The 12,704-nt window shown below is 45.4% G+C and overlaps 1 protein-coding gene across 4 annotated transcripts in view; it reads left to right on the forward strand.

Moving 5' to 3' along the window:
* Positions 1-12,704, forward strand: part of CAMK1 (calcium/calmodulin dependent protein kinase I) — a 289,871-nt gene that overhangs the window by 22,309 nt on the left and 254,858 nt on the right. For all 4 annotated transcript variants that reach the window (XM_083725011.1, XM_083725010.1, XM_083725013.1 and 1 more), the window contains 2 exons: positions 5,905-5,979; positions 6,165-6,303. In XM_083725011.1, the coding sequence (XP_083581137.1) occupies positions 5,905-5,979; positions 6,165-6,303 (214 nt within the window). The remainder of the gene's footprint in view (positions 1-5,904; positions 5,980-6,164; positions 6,304-12,704) is intronic.

Genomic DNA, 12,704 nt, shown 5'->3' on the forward strand with positions numbered 1-12,704 from the left:
AGCTGAACAGCAAACAGCTCAGCCGGCCTGCTTTTATAGGCAGCCAGCTGTCAGCATTGTAACAACAACAACCCAGGGTTTCCTGCCTAAATTAACTGACGTGGACTTGAGTGAAAACTATATACACAATACCCCTGGTGGCCAGGGTGAGAACTTCAATACATAACAGGGTTGGTGTTACCTTCTTGTTTGCAGCTCGGCCACGTGTAACACCTATGCTTAGAATGGCTTTGTTCTGGATGTCATGCGCAGCCATGCACATTTGCTTTGCTCTTGCAAAATGTATATACAGTGGTACCTGAGTTTTTGAACGTAATCCATTCTGGAAGACAGTTCGAATTCTGAAACGTCTGAAAACTCAATACGAAAGCCTCAATTCGGAAAACTCAATACAGAAAGCATGTGGCATGTTCGACTTCCGAGGCTTGTTTGAAACCCGAAGCATTTCCTTCCGGCGTTTACGGCATTCGAAAAGCGAAACGTTCATCACCGGAGAGATTCGAAACCGAGCTACCACTGTATGTTCTGCAAAAGCAATGAATGTTGGTATTGGGCTTGGAATTCAGGATCCCAAATTTTTCCATTAAAAAAAAAGTAAGCAAGTTTCCAGCTGTTCTGGCTGCATAGGTAGGGTTGAAAAGGTATAGTTGCTGCCTGCTGAAAATAAAGAAGCCCAGTGAGACTGTGAGCCAAGTTTGTTGGCAAAAAATAAGGTGAGTGCTCATCTGAATGTGACCTCAATGAGAGTAGTTAATGTTGCGTGCCTTGGTTGTGTGAGTTCAGCTGCAGAGAGGTCTGCGCATGAGTGCGCCCTAAGTGCAGGGAATCTCTCCCCTCATACATCTGGCCTGCCAGCCTGATCACGTGTCAACAGCTCTTTGCATCATCTCCATGGGCGCATAATTTCCTACAACTGATATCTGTGCCTGGGATATCAGCCTTTCTGAAAATAGTGCTGGTTGGCACTGAACAGTGTCTCCTTGTGCCCAGAGCATGCCACGTTTTCGTTCCTGTGACTCTCTCATGTCCAGCGAGGGCAACTAATCTATGACCTCTGTCACGAGCACTGGAGAGGGAAATTCTGGAGAAGTGGCTGCCACATCTGGAGTCTCCATTACAGAGTTGGAACCTGCACTTCCCATCCTCTGAGTACAGGGGTGGAGAACCAAGTACAGTGGTACCTCTGGTTAAGAACTTAATTTGTTCTGGAGGTCCATTCTTAACCTTAAACTGTTCTGAACCTGAAACACCACTTTAGTTAATGGGGCCTCCCACTGCAGCCACGCCGTTGCTGCTCGATTTCTGTTCTCATCCTGAAGCAAAGTTCTTAACCCGAGATACTATTTCTGGGTTAGCGGAGTCTGTAACCTGAAGCGTACGTAACCCGAGGTACCACTGTACCCTCCACACGTGGCTGAACTCTGACGGCCATCATCCTTGACCATTTGCCATGCTGGTTGGAGTTGATGGGCATATAATGCAGGGCACGATGCTCATGAGACCCCCTAGCTATCTGCCATTCTATTATTATATTATACATATACATGAGCACATACAAATTATATGCAAATTTGTGCCTTAGCAACAACCCTGGGCCACAGGGATTCTGGGTCCAAAGCTATGAGTTCTGGGGTGTCAGGTCTAACAAAACGAAGGCAGGTTTTCCCAACCAGCCCAACAACAATGACCATAATGTGGACCATTGAAACTGGGAAGTGGGACGCCCACTCAAAGGAAGTACAGTGGTCCCTCCGGTTACATACGCTTCAGGTTAAAGACTCCACTAACCCAGAAATATTACTGTTGTGACGTGGGGTTTGTGATTTCAGCTCTCTTGACATAATATGCTGGAGACGGTTCTCTAGTAACACTTCTTTATTAAAGCAACAAGACTGAAGACTGAGGAGGGGAGAGCTACATTTATAGGGACAGGGAACTAGCTAGAAAGGATACATTTTGGAGGGAACAATATCAGGCAATCACAGTCCTGCCTTTTGGAGGCAACCAATAAGACAGAGGATCCAAATACAGCAGCTTAAATGAACCAATAGTAGCTGTACCCTCTGGAACCAAAAGGCAGTTACTTTACCCTAATGCAAATACAGACAATAATAATGCAGATATAAAATCCTTTGACTCAATACACAACAATTACCTCGGGTTAAGAACGTTGCTTCAGGATGAGAACAGAAATTGTGCTCCGGTGGCGCGGCGGCAGCAGGAGGCCCCATTAGCTAAAGTGGTCTTCAGGTTAAGAACAGTTTCAGGTTAAGAACGGACCTCCGGAACGAATTAAGTACTTAACCCGAGGTACCACTGTATTTTTCAGGAACTAGTGAGTGATTTCTCAAGGAACCCGTTTCAATAGTGACTCTTCTGCTTAAGGCAGAAGGGTAGGGAAGAGGTGAGGTTAAAGGAAAGAGCTTCTGTATACATAAAAAGTGACCGTCTGTCTCCTACTAATGAACATCAGCTCTAGAATATGATCTGGGTGTTAAGGTTGCTTCCAGAGTTAGCCTGGAATTGCTACCCTTTGTTCATTCGCTTTTTATGGAGGATCCAGATGACATCATTCCCCAATTATTGCAGTCCCATGGCTTTCTTTCTTTCTTTTTTTCAGAGTTGTTTTGTTTTTAAATACTAGCACAAATAAAGTGTATATATAGAGCAAAAACCCGAGCAACAGCCTGTCCAGTGCTGTTGAGCCTTTTCGGGGTGACTTTAATTGAAAGCTTTCTGCTGATCGCTTCTGCTACTATGTTCGCTACTTCCTCTTGAGCATGGCAGTGGGATCACTGATGACTTTCCCTTGTCCTTTAAAGGTAAAGGTAAAGGGACCCTTGACCATTAGGTCCAGTCGTGACCGACTCTGGGGTTGCGGCGCTCATCTCGCTTTATTGGCCGAGGGAGCCGGTGTACAGATTCCGGGTCATGTGGCCAGCATGACTCAGCCGCTTCTGGTGAACCAGAGCAGCGCACAGAAACGTTGTTTACCTTCCCGCCAAAGTGGTACCTATTTATCTACTTGCACTTTGGCATGCTTTCGAACTGCTAGGTGGGCAGCTCACCCCGTCGCGGGGATTTGAACCACCGACCTTCTAATCGGCAAGTCCTAGGCTCTGTGGTTTAACCCACAGCTCCACCCGCGTCCCTTTCCTTTAATTGCTGCCTTAATGTTGGCTACTGCCCCTGTGTGTGTGATGTTGGGAGGCTTCAATTACTGGTTTCCTTTAATTATTTCCCCCTGGGTGGGATTCATCCAAGCTGTTGTGTGTAAGAAAGAGGTCTGCTTGCACAACAGGAATCCCTGCCTCTCCTCACCCTTTGTGCCCACCCTCCCTAAAGCTGCTCTGTGGGGAGAACCCCTGAGTAGGTTTAGGGATTGCTTGGAATGGAGGGAATTCTCATTGCACTAATAGACCTTGTTCTATCCATGTAAACCCCACTTACCGCTATGTTGAATTCCACCTCCTCTTTCTTTCTTTTATACCAAATTGCTATACATTATTATTTCAACGGTGAAGGAGGACGTGGCTTTCCTTTGTCACCAAAAACAATGGCTGCACATTTAAATGTGCAGCTCACCCACAGTCCCCTATGAATTTTCATGAGTCTCCCCTCCTATAGGTTCTTCTTGACTACTACCAGTGACATCACAAGTGAGTGACACAGATAGGTACCTTTACAAAATTATTTGTTTTTTAAATCTTTTGAAGCCGACCCATTCATTTTAAGCCCTCTTAAAAACAAAGCTCCACCTAATGCCTGCAAACTGGCCTGCGTGGAACACCCTGCATTTCTTTAAAACATAAATGCTTCTTTCTTTCTTTCTTTCTTTCTTTCTTTCTTTCTTTCTTTCTTTCTTTCTTTCTTTCTCTCTCTCTCTCTCTCTCTCTCTCTCTCTCTCTTTTTATATTTAAATAGCTGTTTCTGCCTTGTGTTCTCATTCTTCCCAGTATGTAATATATATACATATACTGTATAGCATTTATTTAACCCTTCCCATACGTCATTCCCTTCAGTCAAGTACTTCTCATACATTAGCTTGGGAATCCTTACAGCAACCCTGCAATGTAGATTTTGCTATTATTCTGCTATTACAGTGGTACCTCGGGTTACATACGCTTCAGGTTAAAGACTCCGCTAACCCAGAAATATTACCTCGGGTTAAGAACTTTGCTTCAGGATGAGAACAGAAATCGTGCTCTGGTGGCGCGGCAGCAGCGGGCGGCCCCATTAACTAAAGTGGTCTTCAGGTTAAGAACAGTTTCAGGTTAAGAACAGAGCTCTGGAACGAATTAAGTACTTAACCTGAGGTACCACTATATTGTTATTATGTGTGTGTGTGTGTGTATGTGTGTGTGTATTTGTAGGGCAGTGGCCTGAGGCTGAGAGCAGTAGTTTGCTTAAGGGCACCTGCTGAGTTCACAGCAGAGGAAAGATTTGATTCTGGGGACTGTTTGTTTCATAGCTCCGTCGCACAGCAACTAGCTTATCACGGGGACGTTATCTCTCTGTTTCTCTCTCTTTTAAAGTAGCTTGTCAGCCTGTTCCTCTCAGGCAGCATGAGGAAACCTCTGTTTGGCCTCCCAATATTGTTGGACTACAACTCCTATCATCCCTGACCATTGTCTGTGCCCTCTGGGACTGGTGGAAGTTGGAGTCCAGCAACATACGGAGGGCCAAAAGTGCCCCATCCAAGTTGTACAGTGGAGACCCTCGGGAGAAAGGATATTGCACAGCCGGTGCTGGTTCTGGCCAACGCTAGAAATAAAATGGGTGGGAGTTGCCACCTGGACCCCACCCCCTTGCCTATGATTTATTTGTGTGCGACTGGGTACACCGCCGCGAAATAAATAAATAATCCGTCTCAAACTTGGAAGTGGCAGGAGAGAGCTGGAAAGTTCTTGTGGCTCGCGAGAAGACCCTCCCCAGAGCCTGAAGAGGATGTCAGTGAGCCAAAGGCCAGAAATAAATGTTTACAATCAATCTCTCTCGCTCTCTCTCTCTCTCTCTCTCTCTCTCTCTCTCTCTCTCTCACACACACACACACACACACACACACACACACACACTTATGGGCTCCAAAATGGTGCAGGGAACTGTTATGTACTGAGTTGAATAGGATCCAAATGCAGCAGTCTGATAGGTCCTAGAACAATAGGATTCAGAATGCAGCAGTCTGATTGGTCCTAGAACAATGCAGCAGGAGCCACCCAATCCAGCTCCAGGTGGAAGTGAATCCGCAACCTGATTGGCCTACAGTAGAATCCAGGAGTTAGCCAATCACGGGTGGCCCATTGTGTAAATAATGTATATAAAGCAGATATTTTGGGGGAACTTCCATTCCTCACCACTATGAGCTGAATAAAGAGCATGAAATCCACACTCGACTCTGAGTGTATTTCACTGGCTGCTACCTCACTACCCTGCTCAACAGCTGCTGGGCAGGAAGCTGTATTGCAGTGGGCTCGGATGTGCTGTTCCTTTCCCCTTTCTGGCAATCTGGAGGCAAAGGGACTGAATAAAAGAAAAAGCATGTAAAAACAGGTGTTTAGAGGAGGCACAGGCAAACTCGGCCCTCCAGAAATATTGGGACTACAATTCCCATCATCCCTGACCACCCATCCTGTTAGCTAAGGATGACGGGAGTTGTAGTCCCAAAACATCTGGAGGGCCGAGTTTGCCTGTGCCTGGTTTAGAGGGTGCTCCCCACATGCTCATATCGCTTATGGGCGGGGCAGGGCGGAAAGTAACCCCCGCATAAGTTGCCTCTGCCATTGGGGTCTGTGAAAATAGCCTTGCCCGACAGAGAAGCTGGGAAGCAAGTCTTTCAGGCTAAACAAGACAGAGTGATGATAACCCACAGACCTCTTGCTGAAGGAGCTCCTCTTTCTCTTGCAGGATCAAGCACCCCAATATTGTGGCTCTGGACGACATCTATGAGAGCGGAGGACACCTCTACCTCATCATGCAGCTGTGAGTTGAAGGCTGGGAATTAGAAGAGTCCCAGCTATGGGCGGCCGGGGGGGGGGGGTGAGCCTCTTGGCAGAGCCTGGCAGCATTGGTGGAGCTTGTGGGCAGAGCTTACCCTGACCACCCTCTTCCTGAAGGGGTCTCTTGAGGAAAGCAGGCCTCACCTGTGTTTTGCCTCCTCAATGTAGAGTCTCAGGCGGGGAGCTCTTTGACAGGATTGTAGAGAAGGGGTTTTACACGGAGCGAGATGCCAGCCAGCTCATCCGGCAGATCCTTGACGCTGTCAAATACCTGCATGACATGGGCATCGTACACCGCGACCTCAAGGTAGGGGCATGTACCTGTGTGGGGATTTCTGTCGTAGCCGCCTCGGGGTTAAGATGTGCGTTTGCACAACTGTCTGTTTGCTGAAGGCTGGACTAGGCAATTCATCCTATTAGCAGTTGCTTGGGTGGCCTTTCCAAAATAAAAATAGCTGGCACTTTCCCTCTGCTGCAGTCTGGACTAGGACCTTGGCATGGCATAGTTTGGGGCGCTTTAATCCTTTGTCTCTTGCTGCTGCTCCAATTCAGATTGGGGGCCCCATGTCCCCCTCTCCACGAGTTGGAAGGAAAGCTTCTGTTTGCCTCCTCCCATCCCATGCCCACTCTGGACTGGGACCACAGCAGGAGTCAAAGGCCCCCTTAAAGGTAAAGGTAAAGGGACCCCTGACCATTAGGTCCAGTCGTGGCCGACTCTGGGGTTGCGGCGCTCATCTCGCTTTACTGGCCGAGGGAGCCGGCGTACAGCTTCCGGGTCATGTGACCAGCATGACTAAGCCGCTTCTGGCGAACCAGAGCAGTGCACGGAAAGGCCGTTTACCTTCCCGCTAGAGCAGTATCTATTTATCTACTTGCACTTTGACGTGCTTTCGAACTGCTAGGTTGGCAGGAGCAGGGACCAAGCAACGGGAGCTCACCCCGTCGCGGGGATTCGAACCGCCAACCTTCTGATCGGCAAGTCCTAGGCTCTGTGGTTTAACCCACAGCGCCACCCGCATCCCAAAGCCTCAGCCCAAGATAGGAGGCACCCCATACCTGCTATTCATTTGCTAGTTGGGGTGAATAGCATCTTGACTAGTCTGGTCCCTAATCTGCTATTGGTACCTTAAACTAGAAATACGGCTTTTGTATTTACCAGTCAAGTATTAAGAGCTTACTTCCTCCATTGTCTTGTGGTTTAAGACCTAAGCAACATGTGACACCAATAGTTTTTGATTAGATCTCTTTCCTGTCCCTTGAAAGCAGCCTTGGAGGCAAGGGGGGAAAACTGAATTGGGGCTGCAGTGAATGGGAGGGAGATTATAGCCTTCTTCCCCACCGCCATTCATTGATGCAAATCATTCCTTCTCCCCACAAAGTTCTCATAGCTGTGGAGGGTGAAATATACTCGGAGTCGAGAGTGGATTTCATGCTTTTTATTCAGCTCATAGTGGTGAGGAGGAATGAAAGTTCCCCCAAAATATCTGTTTTATATACATTATTTACACAATGGCCTGCACATGATTGGCTAATTCCGGGATTCTCCTGTAGGCCAATCAGGTTGTGGATTCACTTCCATCTGGAGCTGGATTGGGTGGCTCCTGCGGACCAATCATACTGCTGCATTGTTCTAGGACCAATCAGACTGCTGCATTCTGAATCCTATTGTTCTCAGTATATAACAGAGGAGCAAGTGGATGTTCATTTGTTGTGCTTGTCTGCATTTCACCCTGTAAGCCTCTTCTTATTCTGCAGATTTGGGGGCAGTTATACATGATCCTGCTTTCAATACTGTTATTACCTGCCTGTAAACGTTTTGGGGCAGACATAACACTTCATTTCCTGTCGTTGTGTGTCCCGTAACGTCCTGCTGATATCCTGTAACTTCTTATGCCAGAAATTTCCTGGGCTTTATTCTTTCCCTCTTTTCTTGCCCCATAGCACAGGATTGCCCCTCCAGATGGCAATAGCGTGGCAACGCCAGGGAAGCGTTGCATAACAATTTACAAAGCAGGATGATGTATGGATGGTTGGGTATGAATCCACTGTTATTTTGTCAGTGACATATTTCAGAGTACAACACCCCACAACACACACACACACACACACACAGTCTGGGCCCTGTGTTCAAGAGCAACTACAGGAAGCTATGTGGAAAGAGTGATTTTGTATCAGAGAATTGGTGTAGGAATGTGGGGTTAAACTCCCAATCTCTGCTGAGAAAAACATTAGGAGAGTCCACTACTCTCACAACATGTTGATTTTGTCCCTTAAAGAAGTTCTGATTCTGGAATAACTGGTCCCGTGGTCGTGGTGGAAATGGTTCTATGCCCTTAAAGTTGAGGACAGGATACAAGTTGATAATCAACATGCAGAGACAATGGAGATCCGTTCAAGTAGTCAAAAATAGCATAGGAACAATCCCAAAGGAAAAAGAAAGACTTACATAAAAAAGGGAATTATTCTTTAGGCCAATTTTGAATGCCTCAGATTGAAGGTGGGTGAATTAAGAGTGTGCCGTATTAAAAAGAGAACAGGACACAGTGGGAATATTAGAAACAATTGGATACTTATAACCCATGGATGTTAAATCTGTAGAAAGAATACTATGGGAAGGGAGTGCAGGGTGTGATGGTTTTCCAAGTCAAAGGAGGACCGTCTTGGGAGCAGTGGCCACAACACCATCAAATTCAATATATGGGTGGGAAATTGCCTAGAAAATGCAACACAGGCACATTTAATTTTGGGCCTGGGCATCTATTGCAGCCCAATGATTTTGGCTGGCACTGTTTTGAGCGAAACTCTGCCAATAGTTGTGTTATGTACTGAAGTTCTCACCCTGGGCCAGCAGGGGGATACTGTAGATAGTTATGCAAATGAAGGATCGAAAAGTGACGTTCAGCGATTGGATAGTTTTGTATGCAAATGAAGGATCGAAAAGTGACATTCAGTGATTGGATAGTTTTAGGAAATGGCAACAGTTACATTGTTCTGGAGCTCTATATAAGCAGGCTGACTGAGCTCCTCAGTTTAGTTCTGTTCCAGCTTACAAAATAAAGAGCTGCTTTGGAGAAATCGCTATGTCGTCTGCTATGTCAACCCACAACTTTACAAGTTGATTGCTCTTTTTGATGTGTTTTGATTTCCCTGTGAGCTTGGCAACTGTGTGCTTACATATGTACATAACATACAGCTGTTCGCCTAATTTTATTTTACGGAATGGACGACACAGTTTCACTTCATGTTTTCTTCCAGAAGTGGGGTCACAAACACGGTTCGTGGCTCAATTGAGGAAGTCTCCTTCCTGACTTTACTTGCTCTTTGGCCTTTTGAGGCTGAACCACCATATGTTGTTGCTAGCTCCAGCTATGAAAAATACAAATTGAGATGTTGTTGCCGCTAGGGAGCGGGGAGGAGAGAATGGCTCTTTTCCCCTCGGCTGGCTCAGGACAAAGAGAGAACAATTCTTCCCAGTATAGCACTCCTTGGATCATTCAGCAAATGAGGGAAGAGCAACAAGTTTGGTGGCTGTTCATCTCTGTGCTCCAGCACCTTGCTGTACTCTGTCCTACACTACGCCTAATGGGAGGGCAGGCCCTGTGCAGAATTCTAGGGTGTGTGCTCATTTCTTGCAATACGCCTGTCTGGGCCTCATTGAAGCCCCAAATAAACTAAGAGTGCACCCTAGAACACCATCTGTACTGCCCAATGGCTGCATGGTGTCACAAGAGAAGGATGGCAGTGCCAAACAAGCCAACTTTCATGGAAGCTGCTTTGCCATTACTGATCTCATTTAGTAACCTCTCCTAGTCCTCTGCCAGTCTCTGCAGCAGATTTTGACCAATTGCTTTATTACAAACTTTCTAGTTTTGCACGTTTCTGTGTCTTGGGGAAATGGATGGGCTGCTTTTTTCCTGTAGTAAGACGGAGCTGTTCCGCCTGGCCTTTGGTTTGGACTCAGTCTGACCCTTATGTTTCCCTTCCCTTATGGTTTTGATTTATGGGCTACTTTTAAAATGAGGCTGCATTTTAAATTGCATTTTAACCTGTATTTTAAATTGTGGTTTTTCCCCTATTATGTTTTTACTGTAATTTTACTGGTGTTGGCCACCCTGAGCCCGGCTCTGGCCGGGGAGGGCGGGGTATAAATTATTTATTTATTTATTTATTTATTTATTTATTTATTTATTATTTAATAGAGTGTGCATTCTATTGATGATAGAACTTGGAAAGCTTGCACACTGCTTTGTCACATTTGGTTGGCCTCTACTGCCTTAGTACGGATCTACTGAGAACCATTTTTCCCCCTGTTGGGTGATGAATTCAATGCATCTGTGTTCTTTCGGCCATGGACACAACCACATCCTCACATGTCTCTAAGTGAACATTTGCTTCTCCCATTGCTTGCCTGCTTGGATTAGCGCATGGGTTTTGGAACTGAAACTTAGATGTCTCATAAGAGCTTAGGAAGAACCTGCTGCATCAGGCCAATGGCCCATCTTGTCCACCATCTTGTCTTCACCATGGCCAACCAGATATCTGTGGCAAACCCATAAGTTGGACTAACAAAGGCACTGCTTTTTTCTGCAGTTTCCAGCAACTGCTATTCAGAAGCATTACTGCCTCCAGCCATCATCTTCTCAGCTTTCTATTTTGGTTTGGGCTTCCATTTTAGCATCTATGCATCATGAACTCTGTGTTCTAGGCCAATCAAGATTTTGGGGGAAACTGCAAGAAGAACAAATCTATTCATTCTTAAGGAAATCCGCCCTGAGTGCTCACTGGAAGGACAGATCCTGAAGCTGAGGCTCCAATACTTTGGCCACCTCATGAGAAGAGAAGACTCCCTGGAAAAGACCCTGATGTTGGGAAAGATGGAGGGCACAAGGAGAAGGGGACGACAGAGGAGGACAAGATGGTTGGACAGTGTTCTCAAAGCTACCAGCATGAGTTTGACCAAACTGTGGGAGGCAGTGGAAGACAGGAGTGCCTGGCGTGCTCTGGTCCAGGGGGTCACGAAGAGTCGGACACGACTAAACGACAACATCCCCAAACCTGATGTCCTACATATTGGACAAATCAAAACAACCACTTGAGCAGCCGCTGAGTTCTAATGAAGTACAGAAGGTGTACTAACTTAAAAACCCAATGATAGCACAGAGCTCAGATGACTGTTTGCCACAGGGCAAGGCTGGCTTTGCTATGTAGCAGATGCTTTGAACGGGAGATTACAAAACGGATGACGTTTTTTGGCCTTCAAACCCTATCCCTGTACAGCACTTAAATATCAATGGCTGGCACAACTACAAGGATGTAACCACAAAGGATTAGATAAGAATTAGCTCACAGAACCAAAACAGGCTGAGATTTTTTCAACCTGCAAAACAGGTCCAAATGCCCAAAGGAAACAGATAAGGAGGGTATTTATAATAAGGGTGGTATTCTGCTAAAAGACAAATTTTCTCAGATGGCAACTTGGCACCGTTTCACACTCAAATCTGTCTCTATGAAGTGGCTTCTCATATGCTGCTCTGTACTAAATAAATAATAATAATAAGTAATAATATTTTTTTTATTAGCTCAGGGCGGCTAACACCAATAAAATTACAATAAAACGTAATAGAAAAAGGAAAAAAAGTTAATTAAAATACGGGATAAAATATGGGTTAAAATATAGGTTAAAATACAATTTGAAATACAGCCTCATTTTAGGTCAGAGCACTTAGTCTGGAATTATTTTACATAACTTGATGGCCTGGACTGTTCCAGCTCTATCTTCTAGAAACGATGTTTTCTTAGCTGCTTCTTTTTGAGTGATAAAAGCTTTCAGGCAATAAAGTAGAAACATCTAGCTTTGGCATTTAGTTGTTTTTGTTGCTTGGTCTAACCTCTGAGGTTTCCCCTCCAGCTTTGCTTTACATCATAATTGCTAATTCCACTTTGAGCCATAAGATTTCAAGAATCTCAAGTCTCGTGGTTGTAGCAATTGGCAGGCATTTAACATTACACACTTACAATTTAACTATTGCAGCTTGACCTCTTCCCCTTCCCTCTGGGAAATTTAGTTCTGTGAGGGGCTAATGAGCTCCAGGAGAAAAAGAATTAGTATCTTAAATAATGTATTGTGTAATGTCTCCCCCCCCAAAAAAATTATGTTTACCTTATTGTGATAAGTCTACCTTTAATCAGCTTTTAGAAATAAGTTTAACAGATCAATCCATGCATTTCGTATGCACATTTGATTTACTTATGTCCATAGAATAGAACTGTAGAGTTGGAAGGGACCCTGACGGTCATCTAGCCCAACCCCCTGCAATGCAGGAATCTCAACTAAAACATCCATGACAGAAGGCCATCCAACCACTGCTTAAAAACCTCCAATGGAGGACAGTTCCGTGTTCTTTTTTGGACCAAGCTTGTCTTGATTATTTGGTTTTGTGTGGGGTTCTTTCTTAAGATGCTTAGAATGGTCTTTTCTCCCTACTGCCTGGATAATTTCTTTCTGCATTCCACCATGCTACCTGAACTGCCCCAACTGGTCGTTATAAGAACTGCACTTTAACAGCTGAGTTTGGTTGTTTTCCTCTACCCTCCTCATCCTTTTCCCCTTTTGTGTCATGTTTTTTAGACTGTAAGCATAGAGGGCAGGAACTGTCTTGTTTTTTTACTGTTCTGTAAGCCACACTAGGACCTTTGGGGGGGGGGCTG

The sequence above is a fragment of the Podarcis gaigeae genome (assembly GCF_964106915.1).
Source record: "Podarcis gaigeae genome assembly, chromosome: 2".
Taxonomy (NCBI): Eukaryota; Metazoa; Chordata; class Lepidosauria; order Squamata; family Lacertidae; genus Podarcis; species Podarcis gaigeae.